Below are 23,796 nucleotides of genomic sequence, written 5' to 3' on the forward strand. Positions count from 1 at the left end.
AAGAAGAAGATTGGGGTCTGGTACGCCTGACCTTGGCAGGGACCACAACTCCGTCATCAGAGCTATCTGTCATGGAGCCGCTGTCCTCTACAGGATCATATTCTGAGCCTGAATCTGACAGATGAGTGACTTCCTCTTCACTATCTGTCAGGCTCTGAAACGTGTAGGCCTCTTCACTAGTGTACCTTCGATTTGCCATTTTGGGTTCTAAATTTAGTGGTACACTAGTGAGACTCACAGGTAAAAAAGCTCCTGACTGTCAGCGACTGTATCAAAACGCTACCAAAAAAACTGTTAGCGATCGCAGGGATCAGGCCTGACTCTGTGAATGCTGCAGTTATGTGTGTTTAGTGTTTTGTAAGTGACAGTGATCGATCGATACTGCACTTGGGTGGGCTGGACTGGGCAGAGGGGCTAAACACAGGTGCTAGCAGGTATCTGGGCTGATCCCGCTAACACTGCGTTTTCGGGAACCCTAAACCGCTGGGGACGCTAGTATAGATCTGATCGGATCAGATATTGATCCGTTCAGATACTATACCACTAAGGGAGGTGTATGCTGTGTGCGTGGGTGTTAGCGGTACTGGCACTAACCTGACGCTGCCTGGGGAGATGCAGACCCTATCTGATCCTAAAACTTAACTTATATCACCACCGGGAGATCAGGGGGTTAAACCTTTATTAGGTAATAAACAGTGGGTGCCCTGCAACTATAAAAAACAAACTAATTAACCAGCGTCACCCGTAACAGTTATACGGTGATTACTGGTGAAAGGGTTAACTAGAGGGCAATCAGGGGGTTAAAACCTTTACTAGGTAATATATGGGGGTCCCTGACGCTATAAAACACTGACGGCGAACCTAAATACTTACCTCCCTAACTAGCGTCACCTGTGACACTAATACAGCGAACAGAAAAACAATCGCTTAGTGACACTGGCGACAGGGGGTGACCAAGGGGTTAAAACTTTATTAGGGGGGGTTAGGGGGGTACCCTAGACCTAAGGGGGCCTAACACTAACTGCCCTACTACTTATAACTGTCACAAAATGACACCAATGCAATCATCAGAAAAAAACTGCTATTGGTGTCACTGTGATGGGGGTACAGGGGGGTGATCGGGGGGTGATGGGGGGTGAAAAGTGTGCCTAGAGTGTTCTACTGTTAGTGTAGTGTTGTGCAAACTTACTTGGATGTCTTCTCTCCTTGGAGCCGGAACAAAAAGACCGTCACAAGGAGAGATGACATCACTTCCTCTGCCGCTGTTTACAATACAGCAGCAGAGGAAGATTGTCATTTGTTAGGAGCGATCGCGAGGGGGTGGCCACGAATGAGTAGCCTCCCCCTCAGCACGGATCGCTCCCCTAACGATGCCGACCGACTTGGGCACTGGGGGGGGGGGCACGATGCGCCCCCCGCCTGTGGGAGGCAAATCACGTACCAGGTACTTAATTTTGCCTGCCCGTGCCATTCTGCCGCAGTATATCTGTGTTTGGCGGTCGGCAAGTGGTTAAAAGAACTGAAAAAAGCAGGCCCATCAATCATTTATCTCCAAGAAACACTTCAAAGACCAAAATAAACCCAAACTCACCAACAACCTCTACACAAAAGCATACCACGCCACAAACCCGCTAGCTAAAACCAAAGGGGTTACTATCCTTTGAATAAAGACTCTCCATTTGAATTGAAACAACAACTTACAGACCCTGAAGGCCGCTATATTTTCCTTAAAGGAATGTGGAAAGGTTCCACTATCACCTCAGCTAAGGGGTTTTTCCCAAACAAAGCTCATATCACATTCTGTAACAAAATAATAAACAAATCCTAAATGGTTTGCAGAAGGTTGCATACATTTAGGAGGAGACTTTAATATTCCCCTTTCACCACTTCAAGACACCTCAGGTCACTCCCATGCCTCATACAAAATTCTAAAACGCATTAAAGTTTTATTGCAATCTCTAGTAGATGAATGGAGATCCATTCACCCCACAGGCCGAGACTATACATACTTCTCTCCCCCTCACAAAAGATATTCAAGAATAGACCTAATTTTTGTTTCCCAGAGAGATCTGATTAACCTAGTTAAAGCTGACATTTGAATCATCGGATCATGCTCCCACTGCTATCACCTTAAAAAACTCAATCTACCCAAACAGACATCTTTTAATTGGAAACGTAATGCAACCCTTCTTACTGACCAGACAATACACGACGACATTTATGAATCCATCAAAAACTACTTTATAACCAATGTAGATTCAGATACAAATCCCCTCAACAATTGGGAAGCACATAGGAGCGTTATCAGAGGAGAACTAATAAAATGGGGTGCTAGAAAGAAGAAAGAAAGAGACAAGGAAATCACTACACTTTCTAACACAATCACTGAATGTTCAGCATAAGCAATCCCTTGCTACTAAGGTGGAAAATGAACTCATTCAATGTAGGAACTCCCTGAAGCAAGTTCTAAATTTCAAAACCCAAAAATCTTTTCTTTCAGAAAAGCGTTTTTTACAAACATGGAGACAAGAGTAGGAAACAGCTCACCAGAGCTCTAAAGGATGCAACAACAGCAAATCACATTCATGCTATACGTAACAAAGAAGGGACACTGGAAAATAAACCTGAAAAAATTGCAGAAATCTTCCATGAGTTCTATTCCAAATTATACAATTTACCTCCCCAACATAAACCAACTCGCATAACGCACATGAATGGAAGAAACAATCCAAAATTTCTTAAAAATAGCAAAATCCCCTCCTTAAACACAGATGATATAAACAATCTACATGACCCCATCACCATTATAAAATTACAGGAAGCGATCAAAGAATTAAAAACAGGGAAAAGCCCGGGTCCAGATGGATTTACATCCCAATACTATAAAATTTACACACAACTTCTTTCCAAACCCCTCTTAAGAGCTTTCAACCACCTGTCAAAAAACGATTCCAACGCTCTTTTAATGGCACATATAGCTGTTGTCCCCAAACCAGAAAAAGACCACACAGACTGCAAATTTTAGGCCGATCTCACTTTTAAATGTGGACATTAAACTCTTTGCGAAAATCATAGCTAATAGAATAAAACCCCTTTTATCAAAAATTATTGGCCCAGAACAAGTTGGCTTTATGCCTGGTAGGGAAGCCAGGGACAATATAACCAAAACTCTAAATCTTATCCATTACTCCCGTAGGTCAAAGATCGCAGGTCTTCTGTTGTCCACGGACGCTGAAAAGGCCTTCGATAGGGTCTCTTGGGACTACATGATATCTACATGCTCCCACATAGGCATAGGTGAAAATATGTTAAATTGGATAAAGGCCCTCTATCAAAAACCACAAGCAAAAATTAAAATTAATAACATTTTATCTGACCCAATAAATATACAAAACGGTACATGACAGGGCTGCCCCCTTCCACCACTACTTTTCATCCTGACCCTAGAACCCCTTATCAAAACTATAAACTTATGTTTCGAAATTCACGGTTTCAAACTCAACAATAGAGAGTATAAAATAGCGGCATACGCAGATGATCTTCTGTTCTTCATCACACAACCCCATATTTCTATACCCAACCTTAAAAAATTTTTCAAAACATTTGGTTTTATATCCAACTTTAAAATAAACCAATCCAAATCCAAATCAGAAGCACTTAACCTTAACTTACCCCCTGATAAATTACATCTTTTAAAAGATAATTACAAAGTCAAATGGGAACAAAACACCCTCAAATACCTAGGAATTAAATTAACGCCCAACATAGAGTCTCTTTTCTCAGCCAATTTCACCCCCTTGTTAAATTCTATAACCAAGGATCTACAAAAATGGACCCCCAAATTATTTTCATGGTTCGGAAGAGCTGCAATTTTAAAAATGACTATCCTTCCAAGACTGTTATATTTCTTTAATGCACTACCTATACCAATTCCCAACTCCTTCTTCTCCAAACTATTGAAATTACAAAGAAAGATCCTATACTTTACCCAAAAACAAAGGCAGGACAGGTCTCCCAGACTTCAAAAAATACTATTTTGCACCCACATTACTAGAATAATTGATTTGGACTGTCAAAGCCAAGATAAAGACTGGGTACATCTTGAATAGGGATGAGCCGAAGACCCCCCTGTTCGGTTCGCACCAGAACATGCGGACAGGAAAAAAGTTTGTTCGAACATGCGAACACCGTTAAAGTCTATGGGACACAAACATGAATAATCAAAAGTGCTAATTTTAAAGGCTTATATGCAAGTTATTGTCATAAAAAGTGTTTGGGGACCTGGGTCCTGCCCCAGGGGACATGGATCAATGCAAAAAAAAGTTTTAAAAACGGCCGTTTTTTTCAGGAGCAGTGATTTTAATAATGCTTAAAGTCAAACAATAAAAGTGTAATATCCCTTTAAATTTTGTAGCTGGGGGTGTCTATAGTATGCCTGTAAAGGGGCGCATGTTTCCCGTGTTTAGAACAGTCTGACAGCAAAATGACATTTCAAATAGAAAAAAGTCATTTAAAACTATTGCATTGCCGGTCCGACAATACACATAAAAGTTCATTGATAAAAACGGCATGGGAATTCCCCACAACCAAACCAAAACCCCAAACCAAAATTAAAAAAAAAAAATGACGTGGGGGCCCCCCTAAATTCTATACCAGGCCCTTCTGGTCTGGTATGGATATTAAGGGGAACCCCGGCCAAAAAAAAAAAAATGACGTGGGGGTCCCCCTAAATTCCATACCAGACCCTGTCAGACTGTTCTAAACACGGGAAACATGCGCCCCTTTACAGGCATACTATAGACACCCCCCAGCTACGAAATTCCATGGAGATAGGAATTCAAAGTAAACTTTTTAAGCCTTGATATCACCACAGTGTGCACACACAAAATTAAAAGTGCCCTTCCATCGTAGCTGTAGATTCTGCTTACCAGACGGCAAGCTTAAAAGATAGGTGGCTATAACCCAGCCTAGGCCTTTTAGCTTGATGATGACCACATATGATGGTAAATGGAAAGATGCAGCTCGCTCCCTCTATCCCGCTGGAGTGTCCGTAATAAAAAGGATGCTCAAGGAAAAAGAAGACTGCCCATAGTGTAATAAAGTCTATAAGATCATTTATTACAATCAAAGTATTGGACTTACATTTAGAAGGAAATATATAAGCTTAAAAGGACTGCCATCCGTCACAAACACATGAAGCCCATCCTCCTACTCCGATCGCGTGGTGACGTCACTACATGCCTTCAGCCAGACGCGTTTCGTCATCAGCAGAAGTTGTCAATGGGGAACGGGCAGCGTAGTGACTCACCACCTTAAATAGAAAACCAAGCCTCGCTCTGAGACACAAGTATACGGATCGAGGGACACCATATTAAGTATGGGCAGGTATCCCTTACCAGCAAGAGCACAGATACTTATACCTACAATACCCCGCATGGACCAATCATCACATTAAAAATGTAAGAAATACAAATAAAACCAACAGGGTGACTGTCATTTAAATGTCTGTAGAGAAATGTATATCGCATGCAAATATAAATCAACCCTTATTATGATGTATACCCAGTGTATTAAATAAGGAGGATACGTACCAAAATATGTTACAATGTAGGTAATCCCGACACTCATATTTGAAGTAAAAATAAATAATAAAAATAGGGATATATAATAGATTTTATATATAATGACATGAATAATAAAATTAATAAGTGAATATGTATTAATATTAAAAATATTAGAAATCAAATGTGAAATAAATAAATATGTGTTAAATAGATTATGAGTGTACCTAAGGATATATGACTAACAATCCCATAAGTAATAACACGGTGGGTGTAGGTGAAGTTGTCCATTCAGGGTTGTGTAATGCACCTGCATTGCGGGTTTTTAGGGATGTTATGCTTAAAGACCTGGACCTTTTGGAAGTTAAAAAAGCCAGATTGAGTAAGACTTTGCAAGAAGGTCTTGATTCCCTCTGTAAAAATAGGGATATAGTTATTATGCCAGCGGCCAAGGGGGTAGTATTGTGGTTCTTGATCGACAAGATTACATGACTGAGATGTATAGGATCTTGAATGATCGCGATACCTATACATTACTCCTCTCAGATCCTAAGAATAAGTATCTGAAAGAATTAGAGGCGATTGTGGCTAGGGGTAGTCAGGTGGGTATCCTTAACAAAAAGGAGAGTCTATATTTAGTGTCTAGAGCCCCACGCACGCCCACTATTTACTACTTGCCAAAAATCCACAAGAACCCTGTCTGCCCCGGGACGTCCTATTGTCAGCGGCATAGATTCACTAATGTCCCGGGTGGTCAGGTATATAGACTTTTATTTGCAGCCGCTTGTTCAAAGGATGCCCTCGTACATCAAGGACTCTAGGCATCTTATACAATTACTCTCCGAAGTCCAGTTCAAAGCTGGGATGTGGTTAGTCACTGCAAATGTGACGTCTTTATATACCATAATATGATTGTCGGGGTTACCTACATTGTAACATATTTTGGTACGTATCCTCCTTCTTTAATACACTGGGTATACATCATAATAAGGGTTGATTTATATTTGCATTCAATATACATTTCTCTACAGACATTTAAATGAAAGTCACCCTGTTGGTTTTATTTGTATTTCTTAAGTTTTTAATGTGATGATTGGTCCATGCGGGGCGTTGTAGGTATAAGTATCTGCGCTCTTGCTGGTAAGGGATACCTGCCCATACTTAATATGGTGTCCCTCGATCTGTATACTTGTGTCTCAGAGCGAGGCTTGGTTTTCTATTTAAGGTGGTGAATCACTACGCTGCCCGTTCCCCATTGACAACGTCTGCTGATGACGAAACGTGTCTGGAGGAAGGCACATAGTGACATCACCATGCGATCGGAGTAGGAGGACGGGCTCCATGTGTTTGTGCCGGCCGGCTTTCCTTTTAAGCTTATATATTTCCTTCTAACTATAAGTGCAATACTTTGATTTTAATAAATTATTTTATAGACGTTATTACACTATGGGCAGTCTTCTATTTCCTTGAGCATCCTTTTTATTATGGACGCCCCAGTGGGATAGAGGGAGCGAGCTGTATCTTTCCATTTACCGTCATATGTGGTCATCAGCAAGCTAAAAGGCCTTGGCTGGGTTATAGCCACCTGTCTTTTAAGCTTGCCGTCTGGTAAGCAGAATCTACAGCTACGGTGGACAGGCACTTTAAATTTTGTGTGTGCACACTGTGGTGATATCAAGGCTTAAAAAGTTTACTTTGAATTCCTATCTCCATGGTATTTTGTGGATATACACAATGTGACTTTTCAGCGCAGCTTTTTTGAATTTTGTTGGACTTTCTGTGTTATCGCACTTATGCTGCTGCTTTTATAAAAAAAAATTCTAGCGTGGTAATTTCTCTTACTTAATATGTAGCCAACTGTGCCCATCATATGCAGACTTTGTGCCTAGAAAATGCAGCCACTGTGCCCATCATATGCAGCCAACTGTGCCCATCATATGCAGCCACCTGTGCCCATCATATGCAGCCAACTGTGCCCATCATATGCAGCCACCTGTGCCAATCATATGCAGCCACTGTGCCCATCATATGCAGACTCAGTGCCCATCATATGCAGACTCTGTGCCCAGCAAATGCAGCCAACTGTGCCCATAATATGCAGCCTCTGTGCTCATCTAATGCAGCCAACTGTGCCCCATCAATTGCAGACTCTGTGCCCATCATATGCAGACTCTGTGCCCCCGCAAATGCAGCCAACTGTGCTCTATCAATTGCAGCCTTTGTGCCCATAATATGCAGCCACTGTGCCCTCCCTGCCCACCTGCCATCTGCCCGGCACTTACCCCATCGTGGTGGCGTGTCAGGCAGCTGGTCAGGCGGCGAGCTGTGGGACAGTAGCACGGTGATGGATGCTGTGTCCTCCGACACCTTCGTGCGTGTCTTCTTCCTGTATTATAGGCACCAATGGGATCACCTTCAGCCAATCAGGTGCCCGGTACTACATCCGGGCCTCCTGATTGGCTGAGAGGCAGTTCTGTGTTAGCAAAGCAAATATTCATTTGCTTTGCTAACACACCTGGGTGCACTGCGAGCGCAAACCTGGTTTGCGCTCCCAGGTCACCTTTTTTGACGCCTATTAGAGCCTATGGCTCTAATCAGGTGCTTCAAAAACACCTCCCCCGATGCTGTAATTCAGGCACCCGGGCCCCGAAAAGGGGCCGGACGCCTGAATAGGGGGTGTCTACAGCAGCCGTGGATAGAATCGTGCAATGCATGATCCATTGTGCACAGAGGGGGTGGCTGGAGAAAGGGAGTGGCTGGAGAGAGAGCGTGGCACCCGAGTGCCCCTAATGGACGCACTGCCACTACTGGGGGATTATGGATTATGTTTAAAGTCATTGACCAAATATGGTCATGACTGTATTTGGTCAATTACATCACCTAGTGTTCCCAGCTAGTTCAATCACATACAGCAGCCTCCAGAGATTTGTCATTTGTGAAGGGAGTACTGGTGGGTAAACTTTGATGGACAGGAACTCATGTCAACATTGGACAGTAGCAGATTGTGATTGACGTAATCTGCAATGCTGGACAGCATGACTGACATGAATTTATATTATAAATAAACAATGTTTAAGGATTTAGCTGTGTGTTTTTATTTACTTTTTTGGTGAATGAACAACAAGAGGTACTAAGCATCCCATTCTTTTTCACCTAGGGGGTGGCCAAATATCTGGGGGCCCCTTTTTTTAAAGAGTCTCCCCTACAGACCCCCACATCACTTTTGGGGACAGGATGTGGGGATGAGGCCCTTGCCCCCCCCCCCCCTTACATTGGAGGCAAGGTGCCTTCCAAGAGGGTGGCCACCCTCTTTGGAAGGTACCCTCTCAATGTTCATGACATTTAGCCAACTAGAATTCAGAAAGGAGGACCACACATGCCCTGCCCCTCTTTCATGACCACCTAGGCTTCAGACCCAGATAAGATTTTTTTTACATAATTTTTTTTTTGGGGGGTGGGAAGCATGCAGTTTTTTATATGGTACTAACCAATAAACAGCATGGGGTCTCCCTTTAAAATTCATAAAAGCCCCTTATCCAGGCATGCAGTGAGTGTATTAACCCCCCCCCCTTCTACTGAAACTGAATTAGGCCCCATGTCTTCAACATTAGGGTAGTGGTACTACTTACAAATGACATATCCCTGGCTGTTGCTTGTAAACAATGTAACTTTTAAAGGAAAACATTGTATTGCATTGTATTTCAACCCACATTAAAGACACTCTCCTCAAGGAACAATATTTTTTCTTATTTTGCAATGGTTCATGTCCCTCATGGCAGTGCCCAGCTACCCACGCCCCTTTATTTAATAATAGCTTGCAAGTTGGTCCTGCAAATGGGAAAAAAAGAGATTTGGATATTATAAACTTCAAATAGACTTACTGCAACATTGGCATATTTTTGCTTAGTTTGATGTACCTCCTGCAAAACTGTTTACCACCTGTCAAAAATACCTATTTATTAATGCCAAGAATAAGCCTGGCTTCTAGTGCTGTGCCATCCTTGGTAGCCCATAGCTCTCTGGAAATGCTATATGTATGAAGCTTTTGCCATGTTTTACAAAATTGTTTATTAACTAGTAGTCGTAACCATTACAGTTTACCTTTAAGGACATACCCAAGCACTGTGATTCCTATACTCATCAGCTAGATATTACAAGAAGTGATATTTCATGATACCCAGGCCTACTTATAATACACTACACACATTGACCCCACAGGAACCATTATATTTAATATACCCCAATAGAGGCTATTTACTTCTAACCTAACCTATTCTGTGATGCACACCTATTCCTAATGAGCTCATAGCAGGTAGACTTCAGTTGACAAAAAAGTATAACTGGTTGTTAGCTGTATGTTATGTACAATGTCATTGATAGAACTGGACTGAGACTAGCAAAACAAGTTTAAAGCTTTAGGGAGGCATGAGCAATGAAACAGGCACTACAGTGGCATTATTGTGGCACTAATCCTAATCCAATCACAGTATTGGAGATTTTTTAGTGGGTGAGCGAAAGGTGGGCTGTGTGGTAAAGTATTAAAACCCACAGTGGTGTTTGTCATCGTCACATCAGTCTCAGAAGACAAGGATGGAGAACAGTTCCACAGAAAACTAAGTAACAAGTCTTACCTTTACCCTCTGGGACCTCTACAGAGCCAGGTTTTGAGATCCACTGATAGAATGGGAACTGGTAAAGCTGACCACTGGGGCTGGTCACATTAACATACTGGCAAAACCAGTCATCTAGAAAAAAATTTAAGTAGCATTCCATGTTCAACTGGACAAGCAGGAGCTCTCCAAGATCTTTTTCTACATTTATATCAAATTCTGTAACCTGGAAGGGAGAAAGTTGTCAGATGTTGTCTCATCAACAAGTCAATGGGCCAATTTTTGCAAGCGATATGCAGCTAAAAGCCGCTTTCAACATTTGTGCTCTAGACAGACTCCAAAGTGTAACAAGAAGCCTTCCAACCATAGGTGGTTATATGAATTTTCACTGACATAAGCGTTATTGAAAGTGGGTATAATTTTTTCCCTCCCACTTCAGAGAGGGGGAGGAATGCATCACAGTACTGCTGACATATCAGCCTTGCTTTGCATCAGGTCCCAGTACTCTAGACACAAGACATCTTCATGATCCACGTATGTTCATCAATGGCTAGCCTAAATATTGGTCATGGGCAGCTCACATGCTGCTTTAGTGGCCAGCTCTACGATGTTTACAGTTACACAGCTTCCAACTGTCCCTGATTTCAAGGGACTGTCCCTGATTTGGAGCAATGTCCCTCTGTCCCTCTTTCCCACTCATTTGTCCCTCATTTTGGTCTGATCTATATAGTTGTATATAAAATGCACTCTTTATCTTTCAAAAAGTGTTTCCCAGTGCTGAACCTTTTAATCCACATTCTAAATTGCTGCATTTGTAAATTTAAAAGCCAATATAAAGGAATAGTAGTGGTAAAAAAAAGCCCTTGTGGATTTAATTAACCTTTTTTTTGTTAATTCTCCTAAAAGGGGGTGTGGCAGGGGTGTGTCCTATGCCTACATACGTTTGCTAGTAGGTGTCCCTCATTCCCATCTCAAAACGTTGGGAGGTATGATTTTTACTGTGTTACCATTAGTGATACTAAACACACTGTTTAGATTACATTATCCGTTCTCTATATGTATATGGATGATGTCACTTTATTTATTTTAAAAAAAAAAAAAATGTATGTACTTTTTAATAAACAATGCACAGCTGTCATGTGACTCAACTCTTTCCTAGCCCATCTGCAGGGAAACATCAGCAGGAGCAGCTTCTATTCTTCTGCTGCCAGTCACATGCTTATAAAGAAAAATAAAGCCTTCAGAATATGGAGGAAAAATACATAATTAATATTACATAAATGTTTAAATCATCATAAAATATGTATTTAAGCTCAATTTAAATATTTTTGTGCAAAAATATGGTATGGACTATCTGGGGGGAAGGTTCTGTCGAACACAGCCTGTTTTACACCCCTCTAGCCTGTCTCTATTGTTTGTATGTGCTTAGACTTTCAGGGAATTGATACCTTAATCGACATGTGATAGTCTGCCCCCATTGTGTTAAGCTGTTTAGTGGGCATGGAGAGGGAAGGAGGGAGTGGGCTGTCACTTATCTGGAGTGTATGCGCCCACATGTGTGACTCTTTAATCACATGGGCTGCACAGATAAGAAAGATGAGGAAATGAAGGAAACTGAAACTGGAGCATGATCAGTAGTTGTGGCAAAGATGGGTCTACACAATCTCAGACTGCAGTGATGACAGACAGGACATAGTTGCCAACTGTCCCGGATTTCCCGGGACATTCCCGGGACTTACACTCCATTCACAAATTTTTTGTGTCCCGGGAAATGTCCCGAAAAATCCGGTTTTTGATTTTTGCCGCCGCTAGAGGTCTGCGGCCGGCGGAGACACTGTCTCTGCCGGCCGCCATCTTGAAGAAGCTTGAAGACGGCTGGGGGGGGCTAGACGGAGCTCCTCCGTCGCCGCCCACCCTCTGCCCCGCCTCACTCCGCCCACCCTCCGCCCCGCCTCACTCCGCCTACCCCCGCCCTGCTGCCAGGGAAAGGGGCAAGGGTTTTGCCATGCGGTATTCGAAAAGACCGGCGGACACCTCTGAGGTAGGGGAGGGGGGGCGCACCGCTGTGGGAATTTGTAAGGGGAGCTCCACTTGGGGACACCTGATGTGAGGGGGGGGCTCCACTGGGGGACACCTGATGTGAGGGGGGCTCCACTGGGGGACACCTGATGTGAGGGGGGGGCTCTGCCGGGGACACCTGATGTGAGGGGGGCTCCACTGGGGGACACCTGATGTGAGAGGGGGCTCTGCCGGGGACACCTGATGTGAGGGGGGCTCTGCCAGGGACACCTGATGAGAGGGGGGCTCTGCCGGGGACACCTGATGAGAGGGGGTGCTCTGCCGGGGACACCTGATGTGAGGGGGGGCTCTGCCGGGGACACCTGATGTAAGGGGGGGCTCTGCCGGGGACACCTGATGTAAGGGGAGCTCCACTGGGGGACACCTGATGTGAGGGGGGCTCTGCCAGGGACACCTGATGTGAGGGGGGGCTCTGCTGGGGACACCTGATGTGAGGGGGGCTCTGCCAGGGACACCTGATGTGAGGGGGGGCTCCACTGGGGGACACCTGATGTGAGGGGGGGCTCCACTGGGGGACACCTGGTGTGAGGGGGGCTCTGCCAGGGACACCTGATGTGAGGGGGGCTCTGCCAGGGACACCTGATGTGAGGGGGGGCTCTGCCAGGGACACCTGATGTGAGAGGGAGCTCTGCCAGGGACACCTGATGTAAGGGAAGCTCCACTGGGGGACACCTGATGTGAGGGGGGCTCTGCCAGGGACACCTGATGTGAGAGGGGCTCCACTGGGGGACACCTGATGTGAGGGGGGGCTCTGCCAGGGACACCTGATGTGAGGGGGAGCTCCGCCAGGGACACCTGATGTGAGGGGAGCTTCGCCAGGGACACCTGATGTGAGGGGGAGCTCTGCCAGGGACACCTGATGTGAGGGGGGGCTCTGCCAGGGACACCTGATGTAAGGGGAGCTCCACTGGGGGACACCTGATGTGAGGGGGGGCTCTGCCAAGGACACCTGATGTGAGGGGAGGTCCACTGGGGGACACCTGATGTGAGGGGGGGCTCCACTGGGGGACACCTGATGTGAGGGGGGCTCCACTGGGGGGACACCTGATGTGAGGGGGGGCTCTGCCAGGGACACCTGATGTGAGGGGGGCTCTGCCAGGGACACCTGATGTGAGGGGGAGCTCTGCCAGGGACACCTGATGTGAGAGGGGGCTCCGCCAGGGACACCTGATGTGAGAGGGGGCTCCGCCAGGGACACCTGATGTGAGGGGGGGCTCTGCCAGGGACACCTGATGTGAGGGGGGCTCTGCCAGGGACACCTGATGTGAGGGGGGCTCTGCCAGGGACACCTGATGTGAGGGGGGCTCTGCCAGGGACACCTGATGTGAGGGGGGCTCTGCCAGGGACACCTGATGTAAGGGGAGCTCCACTGGGGGACACCTGATGTGAGGGGGGGCTCTGCCAGGGACACCTGATGTGAGAGGAGCTCCACTGGGGGACACCTGATGTGAGGGGGGGCTCTGCCAGGGACACCTGATGTGAGGGGGGGCTCTGCCAGGGACACCTGATGTGAGGGGGGCTCTGCCGGGGACACCTGATGCGAGGGGGGGCTCTGCCGGGGACACCTGATGTGAGGACGGACTCTGCCGGGGGCACCTGATGCAAGGACAGACTCTGCCGGGGGCACCTGATGCAAGGACGGACTCTGCCAGGGGGCACCTGATGCAAGGACAGACTCTGCTGGGAGCAGGCGACGTGGCTAGTGACACGCTCAGGGCTCCCACTGATTCTGCATTATGGTGAGTTGAATGATTTAATTTTATATTACAATGTAATAATAGAAATACTGCACTTCAATCATCCTGACACCATAACAATCATGGTGCCGGGATGATTGAAGTGCTAACACCAGGTGTTTGGAGTATCTTTATCTGCTGATTGTTAAACTTTCTAGAATACACATATTTTTATTGTATAGGATCTGGGGCTGCTGTCCCGTCATTTCCCTCTCCCCCTCTCCCCCTTTCCCTCTCCCCCTCTCCCCCTTTCCCTCTCCATCCCTCATTCATCTCAGACTGTAACCACACCCTCTTGAGCCACGCCCATTTAAGCCACGCCCACTATGACGTGTAAACCACGCCCATTTTTCGCTGCGCGCCTCACTTGTGTTTTTGCTAAGCCACGCCTACAAACGAATGCCCCGCCCCCTAATTATTGTACGGCTCCGCCAACAGCCACAAAAGTGTCCCACATTTTTTTTTTACAATGTTGGCAACTATGACAGGACAGAGGGACAGTGAACAGCAGGATCAAGCAGGATTTTTGCAGCGTGCAGAAAACAAATCCCATAATGACGGCGTGAATACGAACAGCATGTAATACAAAATATATTGACAGTTTTTAATGATGTAGGTTTAATGACACTTTAAAAGGAATTAAGAACAGCTGAGATATAACTTTAACTGAGTGCAATGCTCCATACTTATGCCTGCTTTGAATTACTTGTGCAGTGCAAAAATGAAGCTCAAATTTTTACCTGATTTTACTAAGGCCCCTTTCACACTTATACAACTTCAAAGTCACGCGATTTTACCGCGATTTCGCTGCGGCTATTTTGCCACGATTTTACCGCGATTTGGGAGAAGTACTACTTTGTACGACTTTGCTACAACTTTGGCATTAACAAATGAAAACATACAGTAGTTGGTATGAATCATGAGAGGGAACTCCGCGCCAAATTTTAAATAAAAAACGGGCGTGGGTTCCCCCCCAGGGGCATACCAGACCCTTAGGTCTGGTATGGACCTTAAGGGGAATCCCCTATACCAAAACAAAAAAAAACGGCGTAGGGGTCCCCCCAATCCATACCAGACCCTTATCCGAGCACGCAGCCCGGCCGGTCAGGAATGGGGGTGGGGATGAGCGAGCGCCCCCCTGAACTGTACCAGGCCGCATGCCCTCAACATGGGGGGTGGGTGCTTTGGGGCAGGGGGGGGCCCCCCCGCCCCAAAGCACCTTGTCCCTTTTTGATGAGGGCAAGGGCCTCTTCCCGACAACCCTGGCCGTTGTTTGTCGGGGTCTGCGGGCGGGGGGCTTATCGGAAACCGGGAGCCCCTTTAATAAGAGGGCCCCAAGATCCCGGCCCCCCACCCTATGTGAATGAGTATGGGGTACATGGTACCCCTACCCATTCACCTAGGGAAAAAGTGTCAATATAAAAACACACTACACAGGTTTTTAAAGTAATCTATTAGACAGCTCCGAGGGTCTTCTTCCGACTTCGGGGGTCTTCTTCCGACTTCGGGGGTCTCTCCAGTTCTTCTCTGTGCTCTCCGAGTCTTCTGCCGGGCTCCTCCGCTATCTTCTGCTCTTTTGCCGCTCTTTTGCTAGCGGTGGCCCGGACTTCTGCCTTCTTGTCTTCTTCCCTCTTCTCTTCTTCCGATGTTGACACAACGCTCTCTCTGGCTGGAATGCTCTCTGAGCGCTCCGATGTGACTTATATAGGCAGTGACCCCGCCCCCTTATGCCGTCACAGTCCCTGGGCATGCTGGGACTGTGACGTTTTTAGGGGACGTGGTCACCGGGTGATGTTGACCACGCCCCCTTATGGTGGCACACTCCCAGCATGCCCCGGGACAGTGACCTCATAAGGGGGCGGGGTCACCACCTATATAAGTCATTGCGGAGCGCTCAGAGAGCATTCCAGCCGGAGAGAGCGTCGTGTCAACATCGGAAGAAGAGAAGAGGGAAGAAGACAAGAACACAAGAGGGCAGAAAGCAGAAGTCCGGGCCACCACTAGCGGCAGAAGATAGCGGAGGAGCCGGCAGAAGATCAGGACACCGGGAGGAGACACCGGAGAGACCCCCGAAGTCAGAAGAAGACCCCCGAAGTCGGAAGAGGACCCCAGAGCTGCCTAACAAATTACTTTAACAACCTGTGTAGTGTGTTTTTTCATTGACACTTTTTTCCCTAGGTGAATGGGTAGGGGTACAATGTACCCCATACTCATTCACAAAGAGTGGGGGGCCGGGATCATAAGGGGGCGTGGTCAACATCACCTGGTGACCACGCCCCCTAAAACGTCACAGTCCCAGCATGCCCAGGGACTGTGATGGCATAAGGGGGTGGGGTCACTGCCTATACAAGTCGCATCAGAGTGCTCAGAGAGCATTCCAGCCAGAGAGAGCGTCGTGTCACCATCGAAAGAAAAGAAGAGGGAAGAAGACAAGAAGGCAGAAGTTCGGGCCAGCGCTAGCAAAAGAGCGGCAAAAGAGCAGAAGATAGCAGAGGAGCCCGGCAGAAGACCTGGAGAGCGCAGAGAAGAACCGGAGAGACCCCTGAAGTCAGAAGAAGACCCCCGAAGCCGGAAGAAGACCCCCGGAGCTGTCTAATAAATTACTTTAAAAACCTGTGTGTTTTTTTAACACTTTTTCCCTAGGTGAATGGGTAGGGGTACCATGTACCCCATACTCATTCACATAGGGTGTGGGGCTGGGATCTGGGGGCCCTCTTATTAAAGGGGGCTCCAGGATTCCGATAATCCCCCCGCCCGCAGACCCCGACAACCAACGGCCAGGGTTGTCGGGAAGAGGCTATTGTCCCCATCAACATGGGGACAAGGTGCTTTGGGGCAGGGGTGCCCGCAGGGCACCCCCTGCCCCAAAGCACCCACCCCCCATGTTGAGGGCATGTGGCCTGGTATGGTTCAGGAGAGGGGGGCGCTCGCTCTAACCAGATATGGGCAATTACTGGAACTATTTGTAGCTAGGGAATGTTGACAGCACTACTAAAAGATACTTACAGACCCAGGTAAGAAGTGGCTCCAGTGACGGGCTATTTGGTGTTTCTCACTTTCTCCATGTTCACCCACAAGAATAATAAAGATATTATTAAAGGTGCCAGCAGCCAGGTCTGACCCAGTGGCTACTGTTATTTTGTAGACCGCCATGGCTTGAGGAGATGAAGCAGCAGCTCTGAAAGACAAGAATTTTTTCAGTTATGAACAACATTGAGTTAAATGTTTAAGACCATATACAATGGAACTAAACCTGTGACCAGTTACTAAGCAGCAGACCAGGCATGTGTCTGAAAAAGGGTTGTATGGCTAAAATGATTCATACATACTCATACCCGTACTAGATCAGTTTTTTTTATATGCACCGGTGTGGTCTTTCAATCTTCTCAATACATAGCATTTCCTTTTCCTTTGCTGACATTTCCCCCTTTCCAGTCATAAACAGGTTAACAAGCCCTTTCACATAGAGTACAGGAGCCAAGCTTAAAATTATAGGGATGTGGAGGAGGAGGGACATGCTGACGTCACTGCGCTGTTTGTTATTCCGGAAGGACAGGTGTCTGATGCTAGCCAGCCGGCTATACATATATCTATGCACGTTTTTAACCTACTAAGTGTAAGTGCAAAACTTTTTAAATTTAATAAAGTTTAAGACAATCTTACACTATGGTGAGATTGTCTTTTTGGGTCATCTTTGTTGAATGGGACATCGTTTGACTCCATTGGACTGGATACGAGTGGTGGGAGCGTTTGGTTTCAGTGATCCATCCCAAGATCAAGCCCCATCTGCAAGTAGACATCTGAGCTTACAAGGCCTTGGCTGAGCAATAGCCACAAGCCTGTATAGCTTGCCATCTGGTAAGCGTGTCTTTCGTAAAGTGGTGGTGTACACTAGAGTGGTGTGAATCATTGTGGTCCTGTTGATATATGAACTTAAAGAGATTCACTATGTAAACTGATGTTTACATGAAAACAACGCATACTCCTCATGGACTTTGCAATTTGTTTATTATTTGAGACAACCTTTTATGTTTTTAAATCATAATTTTAGCGCAGCTCTGTTTGGTTTTATTGTTTGTTCCTTGTGTGTATCTCAGTCATTTATTTTTAAGTTTAATTTGTTTATGATTGAACATTAGCGCAGTATTAACTCTAAAAGTATTACTCCCTCTCTGGTATTCTTGGTGGGTTACTACAGCAGGAGCCTGTCCATCACCAACTGCGGTGGCACAAGGCTGGGGTCATCCAGCCAAGGTTGCCAAATAAGGTCGAACTTTCGCACAGCATTCCTGTGATGGTAGGCCAGTTATTCCCTAAGGAGAAGGGAGTTGACATAATTGATCCATTGTTTCTCAGTTGGGACCTGTGGTGGAGATTTTGAAATCTATATTTATATCTTCAAGAAAACTCTCTTTTTTTATTTGGTAGGAATGGGGTATTCTAACAACATAAAAACCAATGCCTAGAGATGCTAGCTCTCTTCGGCTCACGGTCTAGATGAAACATGGTAACATAAGGGCTGTGTAGGCAATGTATCCGTATTATCTATATGTCTCTTCTCTTCTCTTCTCTTCTCTTCTCTTCTCTTCTCTTCTCTTCTCTTCTCTTCTCTTCAACTTTTTTCTATCCTTGGTAATAACTTGATAGCATGTGTATGAACATTATAACAATATTTTGTATCATTGGTAACATCTTTGTTTTTAAGGTTGTATCATTTATGTTATAGTTGCTAACCTCTGATTAATACAAGTTTATTTTCTGTACAATAGTAAGTTTAAATAAATTAGATTGTTATCCTTTTCGCACAAGTATCATTTGTTCTTACTTTCATGGGTTGACTCATATAGATAAAAGGTCTTTAATCATTTATGTTATGCATCATTAAGCATATAAATGAGGTAGGTAAACATAGCCTTATCAGACCGTAGATGCCATCCATTATCAAGCTATGAGTTTTCTAGCCAGATATAGCAGTCTGGTGATCATGTAATACATTCCCTTTGGGTACATCTCTACATCAATTGCCCCTGGTAGGCACACTAGAGGAGTCAGGGGTACAGGTATCTGGGCTAGTTTGGAGATATAGTGGGACACATCCGCCCAGTAACGGTGGAGTTTCAGGCATCTCCAAATCAAGTGTATGAAATCACCCTGGTGCACCTTGCATTTTGGGCATGGGGGGAGTCTCTAGGTCCAATGTTATGCATCATTAAGCATATAAGTGAGGTAGGTAAACATAGCCTTATCAGATGGTGTGCCTTGTGTGAGGAAGTTTAACGTTTGGGTGAATGCAATTTCTTGTATGGAAGACAGAACTGGTTTATACCTAACCCCAGAAACGCTAAGCATTTTTTCTTATGTCTTTTGTGTTCACCTATCTCCCGTCTGAATACCAAGACTAAAAAACTTCTCAGAACTTTCCTGTTTACCTTTTGTCTACACAAATACTTTGATGAGACTGATTTTGAATAATGCATATAAGAAATGAAATTGTAAGGGCGAATGATGAGGGCTCCATTTGGAATCTTGGAGGCAGTGGAAAACGATATGTGCCTCTCTGCCAAAAAGCAAGTTCAGTTGACCCTTTGAATGAGATTAGGCCAATCATTGTGATTGAAACGCACCGGTGGGCATAGAGCTACGTTTCCACTGGTGCAACTCTAAGGTCGCACAATTGAGTGTGACTGAGGTGCGACTTTAGTGCGACTTTGATCCAAATTTACACTTTAGGTCGGAGTCGCATCAGAGTGGTGCAGGTACCTTTTCATAGTCGTTGCAGCTTTGCGTCACATAGATTGGAACGAGTGCTATTGAAATCAATGAGCTGTGACTTGTAATGCAACTTTGTGTCCAAAGTCGCATGGCAAATTGCATTAGTGGGAACGGAGCCTAGGTCACACTGAATGATCTTGATGTGTATGAATTAGGGCTACAACTGACGATTGTTTTCATGGTTGATTGGTTGGCCGATTGTTGTTTCTATTGATCGATTAATCCTGGGCCTGGGTTAAATGTGGTGTATGATTTGGTTGGTATGTAGAGTTTAGGAAGGGGGCAATTTATTCTTAGATATCTCTATGCAGTGGTGAGTGTAAATAACCAACTATATGGTTAGGGAGCAGGGTGTCTGGTCCACTCTAGGAGTGGCAGACAGAAGAGATATACTGTGTGTACTGTTGGAGGAGATGTACTGTGTGGACTATTAGAAGAGAGATATGCTGTGTTTGCTGTTGGAGGATGTATGCTGTGTGTACTGTTGGGGGGTGAGTCTGGTGGATATCATCAGACTCAGAGATCAATTTTTTTATTTAGAAAAAGCAATGTCTTCCTTCAAAAAAGTGTTGTTGTGGGAGCGTTTGTTCGATTTTCTAATCGTTAGTGGGGCAGGTAGACGTTTATTTTCAACTATAAAGATTTGGAGATAATAGGGAACTTCTTGGTCAAGGGAATTTTCAGACAGTGTATGTGGTTTTCATTCAGAAATTACATTGATTTTAAAAACAGAATGTTAACAAGTTAAAATTTCAAACATTCTTTCATCTTTTCATTGTACAAAGATTTTTTCTAGTATATTCTAGTAATATTCTAGTCGGAAAATTGATCCATGTGGCCAACATATCAGTACACACCTATGCAGTTTGCTTTTGATCTGTTTCTGCAGTGCTTTTTGCTGTGCGTTTTGATTTTTGCGCACATGATTTTGCGGCTTTTTGCGTTTTTGCATATTTTTTTTGGCCAATTTGTTGTTGGTCAGATTAGAAAAAACACAAATTGCTGCAAAAACGCATTACATGCTTTTCTGCAGCTTCTCCATCGAAGTATATTGAACCAGAGAAGCACCATTTTGCGTTAAAAAAAAGTCCCTGACCCTTTCCAAATACGCTGCGGCTGAAAAAAAGCATAGATGTGAACGTGTCTCATGGGAAGCCATGTAGGTGAACTGTTGTGCGTTTCTGCAAGATGCACCAGAGGGCACATAGATGTGAGCCAGGTCTAGGACGTTTATTAACATAATGGGGTTGAGAAGGCTAGGGTTGGCCCTTTGTGGTGCAGGGAGGGGCAGATAGTTACTACTGTAAGGGGTTAAGTAATATTTGCGGTGGCGATTGTTTGCTCTTTTTGTACTATAGAGGGCTCATTTTGGGTTTTTTAACCCCATTGTGTTACTGGCCGATTGATCGATTGTGAAAATAGTAATCGATTAGTTCGATAACCGATTAGTTTTCGATTAGTCGATTAGTGGTTTCAGCCCTAGTATGAATCTATCTCTTTGTAAACTACTAACTGGGGATTGTGAGCTTTGTAATTAGACCTGTAAACACTGGCTATATTGTAAATCATATTGAAATTAGGTGTGCCTCAGTTGACTGCCTCCTGTACTACAAGCACTCATAGGGTTCTGATTATCCAAGTTTGTGCTTATCATTCTTAAGATAACAGAAGTAATAGCCATTCTTTAAGAATTTCTTTTAAAATACTTCAGAAAAATCCACAGGGGGATTGAACTATTATAGTTTGGAAAATGTCTAAGCTAATTTTTTGAGGAACTATAGTCAGGACAGGGAATTGTTCTGACAAGTAGTGAAAAAAAAGGCAGCAATGGTGACAGGGGCGGTACCTGTCAACCCAATTCTTGGCCAGAGAGTAGCTACCTCTGAAGTAAAGGCAACCTGTAAAAAGGTTGGGGGATCAGTTCAAGGTCCATTGTAAATATGGGCCTTGGGTGGTATCTTCAAGATTGGGATCGCTGGACTGGAAAGAGGCATTCTAAGAGAGGTACTTTTAAGCCAAAAGCTTGGGAAAGAACTACTTGGAGTGCATGGATGGTGGAATAAAAAACACACCTAATGATGCTGGGGAGTAGGGACAAGCAGGGACAGCCACTAGACCAACATCCCCAGAGTAGTGACAGTGATGAACAGGGGGACGATGAGGAATTGTCAGGATTGGAGCCTTACAAAATCGCCCAGTCCTTGTTGGCAAGACACTCCGAAGCTGATAGGAATTGTCATCTATCAGCAAATGACAAAACTTTAAGCCATTTTTTTTTAGAATATTTCTGAAAAGTCCACAGGGGAGATTAAACTATTATAGTTTGGAAAATCTCCAGGCTAATTTTTTGAAGGACTATAGTCAGGACAGGGAATTGTTCTGACAAGTAGTGGAGAAAAAAGCAGCCACATTGATAGGGGCGGTACCTGTCAACCCAATCATGGTCCAGAGGGTTGCTACTTCTGGAGGATCAACCCATAAAAGGTTGGGAAATCAGGTCAGGGTCCAAGCGTCCGTAAGAATGGGTTAAATATGGGCCCTAGGATATTCGTGATTGGGATTGTTGGACGAGGAAGAGGTTTTCTAAGAAAGGTTAAACTTTAAGTATGGGAAGATCTGTACCGTGATCATCACACAAAGATGACACGGCCATATGACTTCAGTTGCCCGGTCAGATAGAGGAGATAACAGAGCAACAGATTTGGGTATGTCTGAATTCAGGGGGACATCCTCCACACCTAAGGTATGTACTAACAATGTTCCATCCCTGGTGTTTCTGCAAGAATATATCCCTGGAAGGTAAGAGTTTTTTTTTTTTTTAATTGTACCCATATAGGGCAAAGGGGCAAATGAAATGGGGTGGATTTTTGAAAGAATTTCAACATGACCAAACAGATGTTATGGGTTTAAGAAGAAGTACAGGTTATGATAGAAAACATGCTGATATGTGTGATGTCTAGATTTCATCTTTATTCTAGCTAATTGTGTGAGTGTGTGGAATATGCAATATATGTCGTGTGATGTTTGTCTCAGCTGCTGACAGCCCACCCCAAATGACCCCCCTTTCTTTCTCACCAGATCTGTGAGAGTGTAAAACGAACTGTATTAACATGCAAATGACCTGAGCCAAGATAATTATCTGTAATAGTGAATTGAAATGTGTTTATCAAAATTTACCAAAATGTGTTTGTTTTCCAGAGAGACAGTTCTGTGAGAGGTTCTTTGTTGTGATGTATTATGAGTTGTAGATAAATGGTACCGCTAAAAGATTTATTACGAGTTGCTAATTTTTTTTCTCACCATGGTGAATACATTTTTTGGGGGGGAATTCTTGGTATACCATAAAACAAAATCCACGTGGTATTAATATGTATTAATTAATACATATTAATAATAAGTTATACATATTAATAATAAGTTGAGCTCAACAATTTTTGGTATTTAAAAAAAAAGTGCACTGTTTATGTAATGTAATGTATATTTGTTTCATATGCTAATGTATTGTTACAGGGATATAACCATTGGTTTATTTTGTTTCTAGGAGGAAAAATGTAATGTTTACTACTAAGAATTGTATTGGTGTTTTTATCCCTCAGATTCGATAGTTGGGTTTCATGGCTTTCAGAACAAAAGGATATCACAGCCTCCATAGACAATTTTTTTCTTTTTACTGGTTTCAGCACCATTTTCTAGTTGATGCTTCTATTTGTTAGCCCATTCGGCTGTGTTTTGGACTACCTAAGTGTGTGTTGTATGTTCTGATCCAATTCTCAAAAAAAAAAAAAAAAAATCAGTGGCTATGCAGACTTTTGTGTAGACTTGTGTTTAAGACTGCTGAACCCCCCCTGTGGTTTTTGTAATTAGTTACACACCCAGCCAGTGCTTTCTTTTCAAGCGAGGCTCTTTGCCTCAGGCTAAGGTATGTTAATGTCCCTAGCAATCTGTGTGTCCCCAAGTGTATTTCAAGCCTGCTTCTTGCCCAGGGTCACCATGCCACTCTATTTGCTCCTAGAGTTTCCTGTTTGTCTGTTTTTACTT

At 44.5% G+C, this 23,796-nt stretch overlaps 1 protein-coding gene across 5 annotated transcripts in view; it reads right to left on the bottom strand.

The window, feature by feature from the left end:
* Nucleotides 1-23,796, bottom strand: part of LOC141127244 (hydroperoxide isomerase ALOXE3-like) — a 226,972-nt gene that overhangs the window by 165,887 nt on the left and 37,289 nt on the right. For 4 of the 5 annotated variants that reach the window (XM_073613510.1, XM_073613512.1, XM_073613514.1 and 1 more), the window contains exons 2-3: nucleotides 16,993-17,164; nucleotides 10,193-10,397 (exon numbers count right to left, since the gene is read on the bottom strand). The exons of the other annotated variant lie outside the window; for it this stretch is intronic. In XM_073613510.1, the coding sequence (XP_073469611.1) occupies nucleotides 10,193-10,397; nucleotides 16,993-17,139 (352 nt within the window). In that variant the 5' untranslated portion in view covers nucleotides 17,140-17,164. The remainder of the gene's footprint in view (nucleotides 1-10,192; nucleotides 10,398-16,992; nucleotides 17,165-23,796) is intronic. 5 annotated transcript variants of the gene reach the window in all.

Source organism: Aquarana catesbeiana, linkage group LG02 (assembly GCF_042186555.1).
Source record: "Aquarana catesbeiana isolate 2022-GZ linkage group LG02, ASM4218655v1, whole genome shotgun sequence".
Taxonomy (NCBI): Eukaryota; Metazoa; Chordata; class Amphibia; order Anura; family Ranidae; genus Aquarana; species Aquarana catesbeiana.